Source organism: Cricetulus griseus (genome assembly GCF_003668045.3).
Source record: "Cricetulus griseus strain 17A/GY chromosome 1 unlocalized genomic scaffold, alternate assembly CriGri-PICRH-1.0 chr1_1, whole genome shotgun sequence".
Taxonomy (NCBI): domain Eukaryota; kingdom Metazoa; phylum Chordata; class Mammalia; order Rodentia; family Cricetidae; genus Cricetulus; species Cricetulus griseus.
This window is the reverse complement of record NW_023276807.1, coordinates 155,359,026-155,379,008: the sequence shown is the minus strand read 5'-3', so window position 1 is coordinate 155,379,008 and position 19,983 is coordinate 155,359,026. Positions and strand designations below refer to the sequence as shown.

The window sequence follows — 19,983 nt, the reverse complement described above, 5'->3', positions numbered from 1 at the left end:
TGGTTATTGTCAGAGACATTCCACTCTGCAGTTATAACTCAAAAGCAGCCACAACCATAAGCAAATACATTAGTGTGGCTAGATGCCATTAAATTCATTTACAGAAACAAGCATCCCAGGATCAGGGGTTGTCACCTCCCCAAGTCATTTGGAGACTTGTTTTGGTGGGAGAGGATTTGGTCAGACTCTGGTCCAGGAATGAATGTTTCCACTGCACAGTCCCGAGTGAAGCTTCAAAGGTTGTGTCATGCCATGACCTGGGCTTTTGCCAGAGCAGAAGCTGAGGGGGTGAGATTATATAAAGCTTCGTGTGCTTCCATAATGATGCTCTGAGCTCAGCATATCAGAGCTGGCATCTCTAGTGACCCAGAAACTTCTTGGTACTGATCTGGCATAAAGAGTGAGAGCTCATAAAGGGCTATTGGGATCTTGAGTGAGAGTACAATGCTGAGGTAATATCTCACAGTAATGACCCCCCAGGGACAGAGTCAGTGTAGCCAGTGAAATTTAGAGCAGAAATATTCACAATATTAAAATTTTTGAATAAGGCATTTGGGAAATGGAACATTAGCCTGTAGGCTTTCACTGGGATTTCTTCCTGTGATCACTGTATGGAATGTATGGACTCCTGGAAATGTGGATGTTGGAAAATGCAAGTGAGGAAATATGACTCCAACATGTAAAAACAATGTGCATAAAGCCTGTTGTTCAGTATTCAGTGAGTGTTTGCTGAATAACAGCTTAGGATGAACAAGTGTTCCAACCATCAGGAAAATTCAGTGAGTGAAACCAAACTGACTGCTCTCACAGAACCTGTACTCTTACATGAATGGCAGAGGTATCTGAGGATCTGAAATACTTGGAATTAAATGTTCTAGAATATTTTTTTAATAAATAGGTTTATTTTAAACACTGTTTACTCCTTTATCTTGTTATTGGTTTTCTTAGGAAGAGAATATTCTGATAATTTTACTGAACTAAAATTGAGTGCTTACTGTGTACCAATACTACCAGTGTGCACTGTCTGGTTTTGTGTGTCAACTTGACACAAGCTAGAGTCATCAGAGAGAAAGAGGCTTCAGTTGTGGAAAGACCTCCATGAGATCCAGCTGTAAGGATTTTCTCAATTGGTGATTGATGAGGAGGGCCCAGCCTATAGTGGGCGGGGCCATCCCTGGGCTGGTGATCTTGGATTCTATAAGAAAGCAGGCTGAGCAAGCTATAGGAACTAAGCAGTACCCCTCCATGCCTTCTGCATCAGCTCCTGCCTCCAGGATCCTGCTGTGCTTGAGTTCTTGTCCTGACTTCCTTCCAGAGATGAACAGCAATGTTGAAGTATAAGCCAAATAAACCCTTTACTCCCCAACTTGCTATTTATTCATGGTGCTTTGTCACAGAAATAGAAACTGACAAACACACAGGGACACATAAAATCTGAACTTCTAAACATCCCCTTCTTCAAGGAGGTTCATTCTGGTGGGAAAGACAGACTACAAAATCGAAGAGTCAAATTTATAGCAGGACATTATGGCTCATTCCATTAATCCCAGTATTCTAGAGGCAGAAGTAGGTAGCTTCTGGTCTACAAAGTGTTTGTAGACCATCCAAGGCTACATAGTGAGACCTTGTCTCAAAAACAAAGAAAAAAAACAACCAAAAGAAAGGACAGAATGGAGGGAGAGAGAGTGGGAGTAAGTCAGGAAGTCAAATTTATAGAGCATTAGAGGGAAAAGTTAAGGAAGAAACTGAGATATGAAATGTTGGGGGAGGTAAAGATTTACAATGGGTGGTGAAGAAAAACTCCTTACATAGGTGGCTTTAAAAAAAATTGGTGGTGGGGATTTTATTTTATTTTATGTGTATGGGTGTTTTGCTTGTATGTATGTCTGTGCACTGTGTGCATGAATTATCTGTGGAGACCCCAGAAGAGGCCTGTGGATTTGGTGTGATGAACAGTTGTGAGCCAACATGTGTGTGCTGAGAAAAAACCAGGTCCTCTGGAAGAGCAGCCAGTGCTCTTAACTCTGACCCGTCTCTCCAGCCCTCATGGGTGGGCTTGATTAAATGTTTGATGAAAATGAATGATTGGGCTAGCAGTGTGATGATAGAGGAGGAGGTCATTCCAGTTGAGCAGTCAGCAAGTTCAAAGTCTCAAGACCTGTAGTGTTCAAGAGACATCAAGAAAGCCAAGTGTAGTAAGTGAAGGAAAGAGTAATGAGGAATGAGATAGATGAGCTGACAGAAGACTGGATCAAACCTAGTCTCTCAAGTCGCCATGACAATGGGACGTTGAATCCCATTCTGAGAAGACATTAAGGAGTTTTGAGCAAAGGAGAAAGATGGTCAAGTTCACTTTACAATAATTCCTGTTACCAAGAATACACAACAGATACAGGAGGCCTTGTAGGAGGCCATTTCTGTAATCTAGGTGAGGTGTCAAGCCTCTCCAGATGTGATGAGTCAGAGGGAAGGCAGACACTTGGCAGGAACCAGTGCCCTCCCCCAGGGTCTACCTGTCCCCTGAGTGAGATTCCTCTGGAGCATCAAACATTAATTAAGCCATTGATTGACCATTGTTGTCACATCAAAGAGAACCATGGTGTCAGATGCATAGTAGGAGCTTAGTGTTGGGTGATTAACTGTTGTGAAACCACACAAAGCAAAACTGTAAAGAAAGTTTGCTGCATAGCTGCCTCCTTTGACCAAGCTGTCATGCCAATGTATTCAGTTATCCCCTGCCACATACATTTTATTTATGAATTAGCATGTTTGTAGTATTTTAATATTCTAAGAATACTTCTGATTCCCACAATGTTCCTTAAATTAAAAATGCCAGAATAATAATGATTCTGCTGAACATTTTTCATCTCATACTTTTATGAAGTAAAAGTAATTGTTACTGTGTTTTACTATTCTAAGGCTTAAGATTGATTATAACTGGAAAATGTTTATTTTTATTTTTTAGGGAGCAACTTAATTCTTTACTGGAGGCTTATAATGTTTTCTATGAAAACCAGAAAAATCTGCATATTTTGTATGGACAGGTAAGCCCACAAAAGAACTGCAACAGCTTGATTCCCAGGAAACAGATTCTGTAAGCCTGTAGCTGAGTCAGAGTCAGCTGGAGTCTAGAACCTAGAGATTGGTGTGCTATAAATAAGCAGGTAAATCTCTAACTCATTCTGATTTTCATGTTTAGTCTAATTCACGAAATAGGTTGCCTGGAATGCCTGCAAGTTCTAAGCATTTTTGAAGCAGGAAAGCATATAAGAAAATAATATTAAGGACACATTTGCTTTCTGTTTTAAAATGGAATATTTCCCCAATAGTGAATAATGTTATGAAATTACTAATCCACTACTTTCTTACATTCAAAGCAATGTGTGTGTGTGTGTGTGTGTGTGTGTGTGTGTGTGTGTGTGTGTGTGTGTGTGGAGAGGTGTGCACTGTAACACCATTTGCAATAAGAGAATGAGATGGTACCCTTATATCCACCAGTGTGGTATTATTATAACAAATAAGGTTGCATCTGTAAGGTAAGTTCGAATTTGATTTGTTCATTAAAATGAATAAGTTGAGTTCCAGTGGATATATGCTATCTCATACTGTTACCAGTTTTAAAATGTTACAAAAATAGTTCAGTCATTTCAATTGCCTAAAAATTGATTTTCATAATAACCAATGATTTTATAATATAACTTTCTAGTCTCTATAATCTCAAAGTTTCCCCAACAATATATTACTTTGATAAAAAGATATTTAAAGTGTAAAAAAGGAGGTAGGTTTGAAAATTAATTGTATGAGAATTCATTTGTTCTCAACATTTCTTTATATATTCACAAAATACATATATATCCTTGTTTCCTAATTTTTCTTCACTTACACATTTACTCCTTTTGTTATACTATTTCTATTTTGAATGAGTACTTAAAAACCTATTATTTTTTCACAAATATGTTAATTGTGTGTCGCATGCACCAGTGTGGAAGCATACATACCTTTGTTCACATGTGAGGAAGCCAGAGCATGATGTCTCTAGCTATGACTCCTCTCTTCCTTGCTTTGAACCAGGGTCTCTCACTGAACTGCAAGCTTGCTGCTTTGGGCTAAGCCATTCAGAGAGCTCTTGTGCTCAGACTGTCTCCAGCCCCTGATGCTAGGGTTATGTACATACACAGTCATGCCAGCTTTTTACACAGGTGCTAGGAATTTGAACTCAGGTTTCCTCTGTTCTGTTTAGTATCATATACAATGTTTTTATATGAATCCTTTTTTCTTTTATTGATATGGAATCTCAGTGTATAGCCCTGGCTAGCCTGAAGCTATACACTAGCTGGTATCCAGAGATCTCGTACCTGCCTCTGCCTCTTTGCCCATTTTAAAGGTATGTGACACCATCATCCCTGAATAAGCAATCTTTCTTTTGTTCTACATAATTTTGTGGGTTAAATTATTCCTGTTTATTCAAATAACTAAGGCTCTCAGTAACTATTTATCCTGATTCCTAATTCAGTATAGTTTTTAGCTCCATACTTTCAAATTAAATGGAGCTAAGCAATATAATGCCACTTAATCCAAGAGCCAGGAGCTCAAAAAGCATTTAATGCACTGTGACCCTTGGTGGACATGCCAAGGACACTGTGGCTTGTTTTGCCAGGTATACTGTTTTAAAAATAAAAGGCTATTTCAAAATTAGAATTGTTTTGCTGATAGACTGAGAAGCCAAATAATCCATCCAGGGAGATGTTTAAACCTAAAATTGTCTCCTACACACTTACTTTCTACATCTTCAGTTAAGGCATTTAACTTTCTATAAATGATGCAAAGATAGTTACTATGGGTAATGGCTTCTTCCTTAGACTGAAGATGGACAACTGATTGTTGAAGGGATGCTGGACATTTTCTGGGGAGTAAAACGACCCATTCAGCTAAAAATACAAGATGAGAAGCAAATCTCTTCTTTTGATCTGTTGAAGTCAACGGAAACATTTTCCAGCAAAGGGTAAGCTGTCCTCCCTTGTAATTTCCCTTAGATGGCCTTGCTATCTGCCTTCATTATATTTGCTCCTGGAGCAGGTTGCTTATAACTGTGCATGAAGGCTTATAGACAATCTCATACATCACTATTAATTGGGAATTTGGAAACTGTGTCTCTGAGGTTAGGGGAATTTGTACATGATCCCTAGTTAACCACCTGGCAGCACCAAAGGGACCTTTGTTCCACGGGCTGCAGAGTCTAGGCTTGTGGGCCCTTCCATTGTGTCTCCTGGAAGACTGCATTTGCTCAATGGAAGAGACAAGACAGACAGGTAAGATTTGAATAGTCACAACCTGACCTTCAAAAACTGGGAAGAACTTAAATTTGTCCACTCCTTGGAACACAGGACTCTTTTTTTCTGGAGAGAAGACTGAATTGTGCTCAAGCTCAGAGTAAGTGGAGCTGTTTAGCCGAGCACAGCAAAGTGCATTTGAAGTTCATTATACAGAGCAGTTCCCTGCATAGGTGGATGCAACTGTAGCTTGGATGTCTGACTTTGGTGGCATTTTGTCATTAACATTCATAGTTTTTCTTGGAAATTAATAGTTACTATAAATTATACTCATAAAATGACTCATTCCTTTCTTCTCCATCTTCATTCCCACCTCACCTCCCTTCTGACACACCTGGACCACTGCAATTTTTTCACTACTCCCATCCATCCTGGAAGAGTTAGGGTTCTACTGGGGAGAAATGGAGAGCCAGCTACCAGGGTGATGAATTTGACTGGACTGATCTTTGGCCACATTTAAGGAAAGTTAGACACCACCCTGGAGAATATACCCATGTCCCACCATGATTTTTACCTTTCCAAAGCTTGTCAAACCTCATTCTTGAACAAGGCTGAACATTTTGTAGTGCTCTAAACACATCATGCAATTTCTTAGTTTCCTCACTTGCCTAGAAGTCAGACTATCAATGGCCAGTCATCTGACTCGCCTCTAACAAATGTGTTGACATTGTCCTAAAAGCTTTCCACAGTCCCCCCCAAGTCCATACTGAATGCACTGACAACTTTTCTTTATCACCTCCAAGCCACACAGTTTGTTGGACTTTTACACATCCTGTCTTCCATCTCCAGTGAGAGTTTCTAGGAGCACATCTCGAATTGTGTTTGTAACCCAGGGCCCAGCACCGAGAGGAAGGAAGAAGGGAAGGAAAGAGAGAGGAGTGAGAGAGGGGGAGAGAGATGGGCGAAGAAAGAGAAAGAGTGATATAGAAATATGATAGATGGAGAAGGAAAGCATGAGTGAGGGGGGATAAGATCAATTGAAGTCCCCAGAAACCTATAAATAAATTTCACTTGCTTTGTGTGACAACCACCTCACCCCATCTGCCATTCCTCACTAGTCTCCCATCCATGATAAGGACTGCTGGTGGGCACAGGACATAGTGCTCATGAGCACAAATGGGACCACAACCTCAGGCAGCATTTAAAAAGAATCGAGCTTCGCAAAACAAAACAAAAAACAAACAAAAAAACCATATGAGATATGAATTCACAAAATTAGCAATTGTATTTCAGATCTTTTTAAGAACTCATGACAGAGTTCTCTGGGAAGTCAATCCCTTTTGCTATATTTTAATTCCTCTGGATTCATTAAAACTTTGTTAAGTATGAGGCCAAGGAGGTAAATAGCACTTATACTGGTATGTGAAGCTATTATTATTATTTTAATAGCTATTCAAAGATATGTTTTAATTTCTCAAATTCAAAATACTAGTTTTGAATTAGAAATACTGAAATTGTGAGTGAGTTTTAGGAGTCAGGGCGGGGCTAAGGTGATATTGATGTTCTTTCATATGCTGTACACAGACTATAAATTATCATCCTCACACTGCATTGTCTGAAGAGCCCATTTGCACCAAGAACGTTGCTGGTAGATGAGGAACCTTCTCCTTACCATGGTTAAACATGATAGAAGCAGTGCAAAGGAGGGGAGGGTTATTTGGGCTCACAGTTTCTGATGGAGAGACTATCATGGGAGGGAAGGCATATCTCAGAAAATCAGGAAGCAGGGAGTGCTGATCAAGGTGTCTTCAAGGTCTGTCCCCCAGTGAGCCACTCCTGCAAGCTAAGTCACAGGCTCAATGACTCCACAACACTACCAGTTGGGGTCCACATGAGCCTATGGAGTGCATTTCATGTTCAAGCCTTAACAACCTAGAAGCAAGATAGAAGTTATTTCTCATTTAAAATGAAGAAAATACAACAAGACAACTGCAGAAGCCTGTGACCATGACTAGACATGACTACAACACTGGGGTTATTAGCCTGTCCTTTACCACAATAACAAGACTTTCTAGAACAATGTAAGAATGCTTGTGCCATGAACCATATCTTTCTAGTGAGTAAGAGTTAGCAGGAAGAGACACCACCCCTTATGCATACAATGAAGACTCTTTGTCTCTGTATCTCTGTCTCTGTCTCTCTCTCTCTCTCTGTCTCTCTCTCTCTGTCTCTCTCTCTCTCTCTCTCTCTCTCTCTCTCTCTCTCTCTCTCTCTCTCTTTCTCTCTCTCTCTCTCACACACACACACACACACACACACACACACACAAGCATGATAGCATTATTTGGTTGCAGTTGGTTAGTTAAGAGGGCCTTGGGCAATCAGCTGAGCATTCAGGCAGGAAGACACAATACGGATGGAATGGCCTTCCCTGGCCTCTGTCTTGATGGTGCACAGACACCCTCGGCACTGTTCCCTGGCTGTAGTTCTTCTCGGGTACCCTCCCTTTATTACCCCCTTCCAGGTGACTCTAAATTTAAACTCTGTGCCCCAACTAAATTGTGTAAAGAATTTGATCGCCCCCTTATTCCAAACCTTCTCTCATTTTCCTTTTCCCATACTGTTATATTTATGGACAGAACTTGGCACCACTGCTCAGATCTGATGTCCCCCATAAGTTAGTGTACAGTGAAGGACATGGACAGTGTGTGTTCAGCTGCAAGGACTCCAGCTGAGTGCCTGTCCATTCATCCTGTGAGAAAAATAATTACTCCTGTCATGTTAGTTTGTTTTAATCATGTTAGAAATGAGTCACACTGAGGAAGTACTAGCCAAATGGGAAGGGTAGAGGCTTAAAAATACATTGGTTTGTTTGAGCTCTGACCACTTATGTGCATGGAAATAACTCTTATGGGAGGACTTTGATCTTTCATATCTCAGTCAAATGTTTTATTACAGAAACTGTGTGTTTAAAATGAAACAGACAAGAAGTGCCTTACTGGAGTTACTTTGGTTTTGCTGGTTTTCATTTCTATTTTAATATCTTTCTAAAGTTGGTGTTGGCATATTTTAAACAAGCCATGGCAGAATGAAATAAAGAAGTGAACAGGTTCACAGGAAGTGAACAGGTGCATAGTTGATTTGCATCAATAATGTTTTTTTTCTTATGTTATAGATAGGGAAGTGACTGCATTTTATTTATTTATCAAATTTCTACCTCCATTTTATTTTTTCAAACATCACAACCCCTTTCTAGTGTTTAGAATGGTCCCTGTTAAACTCCCTGGTGTTTGGTCAGAGCTACACAAACTATTCCATGTTTGGACATGTTCAACTGTTTGATGTTAAAGTTCTAACCAGTTCTTGCTTGAAAAGTATGGACAACTGCCCTTAAGCTTAGTCATATCTACAGTATATAGAATAGTTCTTGAATTACACAATCCCAAGCTATGAAGTAGTTATTTTTTACTTCAGCAATGATTAGCATGAAGGAAAGAGGCAAAATGAATATATTGAGCTGTTTTATCAGCCCCTGTGTTTATGTGGCACCACTATACCACAAGAAGCTAAGGAAACTGAAGGGGTGGCTGTCACATTTGCCAGAGTCACTGACCAGCTGTGGGAATCATAAGTGGTCAGTATTTGTAGAACTTCTGTTCCCCCTGTTGGAAATAGCACCTAGTTGCTTTGCCTTTTAGTTTTAACTTCTCATTGGTATCCAGGTCCCGTTGCCACCCCTCTTTCAATAGTGATTAGACACACTACTTTACATTGCTAACATGCTATACGTTGGAGAAAATTTTAATTTTATGTGCCATATTAATAGGGTGTGAGTAGAGACCTGAACTGATAATACAAATAGTTCCTCTATTTCATGACATGCATTTCAACTGACAATATTTCCACATAGTAGAGTTTACTCAAAATTGTATTAACAAATATATTATGGTCATATTATCTACTTCTTATGGTGGGTGTTCTTGGTTTTTCAAGACAGGGTTTCTCTACACTCTGTAGACTAGGCTGGCCTTGAACTCACAGTCATCCACCTGTCTCTGCCTCCCAAGCGCTGGGATTAAAGGTGAGCGCCACCACGTCTGGCTTCTTATGGGTGTTGTTAATCAAATAAAAGACTTCAAGAGGACTTCAAGATCAAGAGGGAAACAATAGCATTGCTTTGACAGTGCCTTCCATTAGTGTTTATAAGATGGTTTTCATCAGTATGTTGATTATTTTTCTGTTCTTATGATGACAAGTCACAACCAAAAGCAACTTAAGGAAGGAAATGTTTATTTGGGCTTTTGATTCTGGAGGGATAGAGTCCATCATGGTGTGGAAGGCATAGCATGACTACAGGAACAGGGAGCTGGCTGATCACATTGTCATACACACACAGGTAGCAGAGAGAAAGACAGACAGAGAGAGAGAGAGAGAGAGAGAGAGAGAGAGAGAGAGAGAGAGAGAACAGCATAAGGCTACAATCCTCAAAGCTCACTCAATGGTATGCTTTCCCCAGTGAGACTCAACTTCCTAAAAGTGCTGTCACTTCCTCAAACCAATAGAGGACTAAGTCTTCAAATACATGAACCTTTGGTGACATGATAATTCAAACTATCAGTCAGGGACATTTGAGTAGAATTAAGGTCACAGACACCCCAGGTATAAATACTTGGGGTTCATACTATAAAGGATTTTATGGAAGAGAGTCAAAGTAGGACACAAAACACTTCCACAAATAAGAGTGTCCATTTGCCTAAAGAGGTCCTGACATGCACTAGACCCCAAATTGTGCCTGACCCATCATGAAATGGATTCAGATGGTGGTGATTATAATGAAGATGGTGGTGGTGGTGGTGGTGGTGGTGGTGATGATGATGATGGTGGTGGCGGTGGTGGTGATGGTGATGATGGTGGTAGTGATGATGGTCATGATGGTGATGATTGTGGTGATAATGGTAATGATGGTGAGATGGTGATGATGGTGGTGGTGGTAATAGTGATGATGGTGATGATTATGATAGTGGTGATGTTGATGATGATGATGGTGGTAGTGTGGTGATGGTGTTGGTGATGATGGTGGTGGTGGTGATGGTAATGATTGCGGTGGTGATGAAGCCATTGAAGATGAAATTATTCTGATAATATTTTAGATATATATTGATTGTTTAACTATATTTAGGATATTATTTCAAGATTATTACATAAATTAACACATTAAATCCTACCACCAATTCTATCCTACCTCATACTATGATTATTCTCATTTTATGAATGAGGACACTGAGGCCAAGAAAGGATATGTAACTAACTTGTTTAAGGCCAGATAAATAAAATCAAAATAAACAGTTGTTAGTCTGCTGTAAAATAAACAGTTGTCATGTTTTGTGTATTCTGGACACTAGAATGTTTTGAAACTTGCTAGTATTCTACATGAGATAATAATTTTCTAGTGAAGAATTTTTTCATGTATGTCTTTTTTATAAATTGTATTTTTCAAAGCAGTTCAGGCCTTAAATGTAAATACCATATCTTATCATGTTAGAGTCACTTTCTATAATTATTTTAATACTGTGAATACTTATCCATGAGTGTAAATGACAATTTTGTATCTAAACTCCCCTAAAACCTTAGAAGATATTTGTGAATCAGTGACTCACATTGGTTTCTACCAATTCATTCTGAGCATACATTTTACAGAATCTATCTAATTTTGCATTTCAGTATATCAATGAATTATTTTGCTCTAAAATATCCAGAGTGTGTTTAAAATATGCTTACCACTGTAGTATGAATGTAATCCTTGTAACATGGTAAATTTGTTTTAAATTTGGATAACACATCTACCTACAGAGGCCCACAACTACAGTTTCAACATTGTAAATCTGAGACTCATCACATGGAATTAGTCTTGGTGACAGAATTTGTTACTTTTCAGGGGGATGACTCGATGGGGAGAGTTTGATGACCTTTATCGTATCAGTGAGCTGGACAGGAGCCAAGTTTTGCTGTCTGAAGGAAGGCATTCCTCAGAAGGTCAGTATGAGAGTGCCATTGTCAACTTGGTGGTTTTTTTTGCTTTGTTTTGTTACTAAAACACGAGTCCTAAATGTTTGCCTCTTATATAATACTGCTTGATGAAGTCATATATATATGTGTGTTTCTCAAACATCTCCAAGGGCCCTGTACCTTACATCACTGCATTGCTTGTGTGGTTCATTACTGGTAGCCAGTAGCCCAAAGCATATTGCTGCTTTGCTTTCATGAAATGTAGGAACAAATCCTCTTAAGTCTCCAACTTCTCAAGAATGCTTCAGTAGTTTCAGAGGAGAGCTAAGGCCCAAGATATGTCTTCTTAGGAAAGGCCTGATAGCTTGGCATCGGGACAAAACAGAGATGCAGGCCTGGTCCATCCCCTGGAAATACTATATTCATACAAAAGCTACCCAACTCACTATGCCTTTAATCTTACCTATCTGAGTACAGACTGAAAGAAAAACACGTTTTTCCAGTTCATCCATACTAAAATTGTGTATAATTTACACCCCTAATAAAGTGAGATTAAAAGAGTAGAGACACCAATCATGTGACTACATAAGTCCTATGAGACATAACTCACTTGCAACATCTTCAGCCTGACCAATCTCACACAGCACCTAACAAGTCAGTATAAGCCAATCAGTGAACTATAGTGCTATGAAATAGCCAGGAAATAGCAGTCAGCCTTGTTAGTAAAAGCATACCAGTATCCCTACAATGCAAGAAGATAGGCAGCTAAATGATATGGGCTTGTGGTCTTTATTCTTCCCAGACTATTTATCTTATCACAGCACTCTGAAGCCATATGCAGATGAGGAGCCATCATCCCCACTGCTCTATAGGACCATGAGTGAGGCAGCTTTGGTAAGAAAAAGAATGAAGGCTCCAGTGACGTACAGAAAAGACAGGCAGGACCATAGAGCCTCTATCAACGGACACTTCTACAACCATGAGGTAAGTTACAGTGACTTTAATGCGGAATGATGTTGTCCATTGCACTGATAATACTATTTATTTCAACTTAGAATTTAAACCAATAATAATAACAATGTTAGTGGATGCCTAACACTCACCATTCTTTCCCTATAGTAACTCATTAACTAAGTTTAAATACAATCTTGTTCACTTCTTTCTTGGTTTAGATGTTTTGAAGCACAGATTTAAATTACATAGTATGCACAGTTCAAGTCAGCTGGGGTCCCTGTACCGACAGTGGAGGAAGTACACAGGGTCCCATGCCTACACAGGAAGCTATTTGCAATTGATACCTTCTGGCAAAAGGAAACCCCATATTCTCCAATGGAGTGTCACCCTGTATATCAACATATTCCAAGACAGGCCCCATGCCCAGGGAGTAGTTGGCCAACACAAAATGAACTCCATATTTTTAAAATGTGCATTAGTATTTTGCCTACATGTCTGTCTGTATAGTGTGTATGAAGGTGCAAGATCCCCTGTAACTGGAGTTACAGACAGTTGTAAGCTACAATGCCGGTGCTTGGAATTGAACCTGGTTCCTCTGGAAGAGCAGCCAATGTTCTTAACTGCTGAGCCATCTCTCAAGACCCCTGTTGGGGAAGGGGGATTTTAGCTTCATTTTATTTTGTTTGGACATTTTTTGTCTTATTGGGTCTTTTTTTGGTTTATTTGTTTTGACTTTTGCTTTTTTTTTTTTTTTCTGTTATTTGAGAGAGAATGAGAAAGGAACAGAACATGAAGTTGGGTGGCTAGGAAGGTGAGGCAATCTGGGATGAATTGGAAGAGGGGAAACATGATCAAAATATATTGTATGAAAAATTTTAAATAAAAGGTAAATTAAGGCACCAGGCATTTGTGGCACACGCCTTTAATCCCAGCACTCAGGAGGCAGAGGCAGGTGGATCTCTTTGAGTTCGAGACCAGCCTGGTCTCCAGAGTGAGTGCCAGGATAGGCTCCAAATCTACACAGAGAAACCCTGTCTCGAAAAACCAAAAAATTAAATTAAGTAGTCCCAGCTTGCTATAGAGCCCAAGCTGGCCTCAAACTTAAACTCCTCCTATCTGAGCCTCCCAAGTGTTAAGATTATAGACATATACACCTAATTTGGAACACATTTTAAATAAATTATCTCATTTATTCTAAAAGCTCTCATATGAAGGCCAGTATCATTATTTTTTCTTTTTTACATATAATCAAACTTTACAGAAATAAACAATTTCTTGAGTCACACTGCTTTTAACAAGAACTCTGAACTTGAACACAAAGTTGTCTCCCTCCAAAACACAAATTATTAACCAGTGTGATGGATGAGTCCCCACCTAGGTGCTGGGTGCTGAAGTGACCATTTGAAATACATAGACAAGCTCCTTGAGGTGCAAGTACAAAGCTTAAACAGGGAAACCAACACGCCAACAAACAGCATCCAAATCACATAAATAAGGCTCCCACAGAGTTTGGTTTAAAGGCATTCAGGCTGTTTATTTCACTCGATCAAGCATCACCTTTTCCATCCAGCCCTTTAGGTCTTGTACTGACATACAAGCTCAGGATACCCACCACTGTTGTTTGATAGAGCCCTAAGGACTGACATGATTTTGTTGTTGTTCTTTTAGACATCTATTTTCACTCCAACCTTTGGATCAGAAACTAAGGTCAGAACAAATAGTAACATGAGAACTGAAGAAGTAATAAAGCAACTTCTCCAAAAATTTAAGGTAATCTTTATGAGTAACCTGAGCTATACTATGCATGTGAGTAAGCTAATGGAGACACATAAAAGCACTCTCTGAAAAAAAAAAAAAAAAAAAAAAAAAAAAAAAGAGCCATGGACTGTGAACCAACATTGTATGTTCAGTTCTGGTGGATCTTTTCCTCTGTGCAACAAAAGCCTGGAAATTCACATTATCCCCCAAGAGACATGTCTGAAAGTGAAGGGGCAAGTGGCTACTTTGGGTCTAACATCATCTGGAACAATCACATTTTTTCATTTTTTTCCATTGACAGATTGAGAATAGCCCACAGGATTTTGCTCTTTACATTATTTTTGGAACAGGAGGTAAGAAAATCTGGTCTCTCTTTGTACCTGGCTCCAGCATGTTAGTTTTCATTTCATAAAGAAGACAGAAGAGTGCTTGGTTCTATCAAAAGGTGGGGAGGGAACACAGAACACAGAAGAAAGGAGAGACAGGAAGACAGAAAAGGGTTCATTATAATTGTTGTTATTTACACAGTTTTGGTGCAAGCTAAACACTGAACTACACTCCCATCCTGGAGAAATGGTGCTAGGACATTGTGTGTCTTCTCCAATTCCAGAGAAAGATGAGCTAAGACTTCAAAGAGTTTATAAAGTCAAAGGACTTTGCTTGCTTGCCAGACTTTGTCTGAGTGGAGATCAGAGCTTCAGGAATCCCTCCTTGCATGGCTCTCCAGGAGGTGCTGTGCTCCTTGTCTCTCACCTCTATGCTTGTTTCTGTCTCCACTCCCCTCCCTGCCTTAGCTCTTTGGTCCTCACTGCATGCCACTTCTGGCTGATGTCCTTAGTTTGCTCTTTGTTATTTGACACTGGGTCTGACACATGGTAAGAAAATGAGCTCTCCCTCAGTAGAGAACTCTGCGGGGGGAATATATACTGTCAGTAATTGTTCCAAATGGTCGTGAAGCAAGAAGCTTGCTTGGAAATGTAAAATATGGAAGCAACTGAGGGTGTGAAACCAAGTTGGCATTAGACAAAGGTCAAGAGAGGACTCTGCTGTGCCAAGGAAAGGAGCAAAATCATGAGGGCTTCCTGTTGCTCAGAAGTGACAGTGAAATCAGCACACACTGAATTGGAATGGACATGGGAATAAATTGAATCCAGAGATGAGAAACAGATTTGACCATTCTGAGGAAGAAAGTGAGAAATGGGGAGCTGGGAAAAGAAGATGAACTAAAAGACATCAGGGGCTTTTCTGCGTGCTTCCTTTTATTAAAATAAAATCCCAGATGGGAGCCTACTGTGACAGAATGCCAGTACTTTTGGGGAAGGGCATTTATCGTAATCTTTTAAATTTGAAATTCTGAGAATATACCAATATTTTTGTCTCATTTTCATGGCTGAGTGGATGAAACTCATAAACAAGGAAAAGGACTATTGTTACTAATTGTGCATTTGTAATTTAGTTCTTGGAAGGCCCAAGAATTGAATGTGAGGTAGAAACAAAAGGAAGAATTAAGAACACCTATATGTGGGCTGGAGAGATGGCTCAGAGGTTAAGAGCACCGACTGCTCTTCCAGAGTATCCTGAGTTCAATTCCCAGCAACCACATGGCTCACAACCATCCATTATGAGATCCATTGCCCTCTTCTGGTGTGCAGATATACATGGAAGCAGATGTTGTATATGTAATAAATAAATGAAATCTTTAAAAAAAAGAATGGCTATAAAAATGGATTCATATTAAGCAAACTTGGTGGTAAATATCTGTTGAGTAGATGAAGGAAGGAAAGAAAGGAAAAATTTGAAAGAACTGAGCCATGTCGCTCCTTTGGTAGGACTAGAGCTTTGGCTAAATGATCTAACTAAAAGGTAGAATTATTTGAGTTACTAAGTTAGACCATATATGGAGTGTAAGAATTTCACTTGTAGTTTTTGGAAAGGTTTTCATATTTAATTTTAATTAATATTCTAACCATGTCTACAATTTCACTTTGTAGGGTTACAGTCAGACAGGTGCAAACATAGTCCAAGAATACTGAATGGACTTTTCCAGGAACAGCAATTGATAAGCTCTAAGTAGTCTATCATCAGAATAGTGATAAATGTGCTCTCCTTCACTCCCCCTCCCTGGGATAAACCATCCACGTGTCCATTGTATACACACTGTAGATACAACCTCCCCATTTGTCACTTAGTGTCAGTTTAGTTATAGATCAACTGTTGAGGCACCATGCTGTTAGTCTTCAAATCATGCTTTTGTCTTTCCTTTTGGGAATGACCTGGAACTACAAAGGCAGTACTGCTGACAGCTTTATTAGAATATACTGTGGTTGCTCTACTTGTTACTCGTGATGTTACCTTCTTACTATGGCTAATTTATAAATCAAGCTTTATCATAGATATGTATAAAATGTATATGTATAGGAAAAACAGACATATGGAATTATATACCATCTACAGTGTCACATGTGTCCCTTGAGGTCCGGTAGCATATCCACCATGGATAATGGGGCATGACTCCCCTGTTTTTCTGTTTGTTTGTTTGTTCGGTTGTTTGGTTGGTTTTTGTTTAGTTGTTTGTTTTTTGAGTGAGTTCTCAATTCCTATTGCTTCCAAAACAAACAAAGGAAGACCAAAAGACAAAATTATCCCCTTTCTCTTTCTAGAGTTAACTGTTACTATGGTTCATTCCTTTTCATTTTCAGAGCAGAGAAAGCTAAAGAAGACTGACATCCCACTGCTGCAGAGGCTTCTACAAGGACCATCCAACAGTAATGCTCGGATCTTCCTCATGGATAAAGATACAGAAGAAATTAGCAGTGATGTATGGATGCCAAGAGCCTCCACATGCCCTCAAGTCTCCCTCTGACTCAGAATTTCTTTCATACAGCCTTGTCTTTCCCTTCTCAGGTGGCGCAGTACATTAATTTTCAGTTTTCCTTCTTGGAATCCATTCTTCAAAGATTAGATGAAGAAGAGAAAAGAGAGACTGAAAGAATAATGGCGAAGTAAGTCAAGAGCGTGCACCTTCCGTAGGTTCAGTGCTCACCCTGCACCTGGTTTTTCATGTTCTCCCTGTCCTTTGCAGATTCAATACCGAAAGGGCCTTTATCCTGAAGTGTCTTCAGAGTAAACAGGCAGCAAAAACAGAGACCACAGTCTAGATCCACAGCACCTACGCTAGCCAGCACATCTCAACAGAGCTGGAAGGCACTTCCGGGTGATTGAATAGACAGTCTGCCTCTGCATTCTGGTATGCATGACCTTGAAGCTGTGGAAAACAGAATGCCAAAGAGCCTGCTTCCTCTTTGAAATGATGAGGTTGGCTGCGGTTCAGAGTTGGAGGAAGGCAAGATTGGACTTCGCTTCAGTAACTGAAGGAAGCCTGGATACTGTGTATTCCAAATATCATTTATAGCAAATTCTTTAGTGAACTCAGAGTTAAGTGGCCTCTGCTGATGTCACGTGGTTTAAACTTGTTTTATCTTGCACCCTTAAAAGAACTGAGACATTTGCTGACTCATGAATGATTGGAAATAAACACTTCCAGTTCTTGATGTCAAGGAGATGCACATTCTCAAGCCATTAAGGACCTGTATTGGCCATGTTTCTCAGCCGTGTCAACACTGGAGTGTTTTCATAAAACCTAGAAATCACTCTACAGGGGGTGATAATTTTTAACCCTGTAGTAGCAAAGCTCTCTGTCCTTTGGGAATAAAATGATTTTGGACTCTGTAATGAAACTGAAACTCAGGGCTGCAGAGATGGCTAAGTGGGTGGGAGGGGCAGATGGTTAAGCGGGTAGGAGCACTGACTACTCTTCCAGATGACCTGGGTTCAATTCCCCAACACCCCTTCGGTGGCTCACAGCCATCTACAACTCCAGTCCTAGAGGATCTGACACTCACCTCTGTGGGCACTGCACACACATGTTGAAACATCCATACATGTAGAAATAAATAAAATTTAAAAACGTAAACCTAAACTCTGATTTTCTCAACCTGGGCCCTTCATCTGTGCATCACCTCCCACCACTGACACACACTTCTACTGATGACTTCCAAGCTGATTTTAAGTGTCTTAAAAGTTGTTTGTATTCATTTTCTTTCTTTATCTTTGCAAACAAATATATCACAGATTAGGTAGAACAAGAGTTGGCCGCAAATACCTAGTTGTTGCTGGTGATTGCTATAGATAAAGCCCAGCTGCTGTACCTAAGCCAGGAGAGGCCTGACAGCACGTTTGCTGCTGTGTAAGACACGGCCGAGGTACTCATGGATCTGCTAATCCCACTTGGAAAAAAATATGGGGTTTTATTTTTAAACTCTTTATTAACGTGAGTTTTAATCAATATTCTATCCCCAAACTACTTCCATTTAAATTCTTTATCTTAAACTGTTCAATCATGTTACCTATACTAAGGTAAGGTTGTATCATCAGCATTAAATTGTGAAACAGTTATAATAGTAAGCTATTCATTCTCAGCATCCCCAGAACTGAACAGGGTGACAGTGTAAGAACACTGTGGCATTTCTGTCCCAGGAAGTCTCCCTCATTGATTGAAACAAAGTCATGTATTTCTAAAGCTTTGCCTATCAATCAAGAAAGGCACAATTTCATCTCACTAAAAAGTGGACCAAAAGATCAAAGTATATTGTAACTCATCCAGGTATCTTAGCATATCCTTGGAATCCTACTACTCAGCAGCCAAGGCAAGAGGATTACTACAAATTCAAGCCATGGACTAAGTAATGAAATTCAGTCCAACCTGTACCCCAGAATAAGGCCTTCTCTCAAAACTCTGTGTGTGTGTGTGTGTGTGTGTGTGTGTGTGTGTGTTCTACAAAGTGCATACAAAACTGAGCAAGCCATGCATAAATAAGAAAGTTGGTATGAAAACTCACAGAAGAGAAATTGCAAGTAACTACTAAGTGTATGCAAAGTATTGTTTCTGTGTTCATCAATTCAGGTCAGTAGAGAGAAACTATGCTGTAACATAGGCAAAGTTATGATAGGACAGTAACAATAAAAACAGGATGAGCACTCTAATGGGTACCTGGCAAAAGAGCCCCACACATCTCTGTCTTGAATATTTGTGGAAGTGAGGAGAAAATGTAGACACAATGATTTTGCCTAAGGATCCAGCCTACATTTGGTTCAAGGTTATATCACCACTGCCTGAGTCAAAAGCTGGAGAAGCAGGCCAGGTAAATAGACAGAGAAAGCTGTACCTCACTGGCTGCTAGCATTGAAGAAATCCTTGAATGCAGAGGGTTGAAGGAAAAATCCAGTCTCCAGGAGCCAGGCAGCATAAGACTGCAATGTTTTTCTAGCGCCCTCTGCTGGCCCTAGGTGATACTGTACAAACTGGGAAGGAAGATTTACAGGGGCCTACCCTCCTCACACACAGGGCTGTGAAAATAAAAACTAGCATATCAGCGCAACAAAATCCCTATTAGCAAAGATTAAACTGTTCAACTGATAGTGATAATGTGTGCTGCAGCAAATGGCTTTTTGAACACAAGTTAGTTGTAAAATTTACCTTATAATTCTACTTGAAGGATATTACGTGGGCATCAGAGATACAAAAGCATTTTTCAAAGTTGTTTATACTAACCAAAGGAAGAAAAAAGTCTAAATGTTCAAAAACAGGGAAAAGGCAAGAAACAGTTGCTCAGACTGTTATAGTCATTAAAATTATATTTTAATAATAAGGCTAAAGTCTCCTTATGAATATAAGGATATATTGTAAAATACCCATCCATTAGGTTTATGGGTTGGTATTTACTTATGTGTTTGCATGCTGTATATCCACTCACAAACCAAAAATAAGTTATGAATAGATTATAGAACTGTAGTTCATCTATTTCTAATTTTTGTGTTTATTAAACAATCAATCAAGAAAGAGAAAATGTGTCACATGAAAGTTACCCACAAAGAGTCGGAAGTACATGCAGGAATAGATTCCTACTAGATGCAAAACATTTTTAATTAATTACTC

The 19,983-nt window shown here is 39.5% G+C and overlaps 1 protein-coding gene across 1 annotated transcript in view; it reads left to right on the top strand.

The window, feature by feature from the left end:
- The window catches only part of Rassf6 (Ras association domain family member 6), a 38,425-nt gene extending 21,279 nt beyond the window's left edge, over positions 1–17,146 (top strand). The window contains exons 4-12 of the mRNA XM_035453051.1: positions 2,966–3,044; positions 4,860–5,002; positions 11,206–11,303; positions 12,079–12,260; positions 13,899–14,000; positions 14,290–14,341; positions 16,688–16,806; positions 16,893–16,990; positions 17,071–17,146. Coding sequence (XP_035308942.1) covers positions 2,966–3,044; positions 4,860–5,002; positions 11,206–11,303; positions 12,079–12,260; positions 13,899–14,000; positions 14,290–14,341; positions 16,688–16,806; positions 16,893–16,990; positions 17,071–17,146 — 949 coding nt within the window. The remainder of the gene's footprint in view (positions 1–2,965; positions 3,045–4,859; positions 5,003–11,205; positions 11,304–12,078; positions 12,261–13,898; positions 14,001–14,289; positions 14,342–16,687; positions 16,807–16,892; positions 16,991–17,070) is intronic.
- The last annotated feature ends 2,837 nt before the right edge of the window (positions 17,147–19,983 follow it).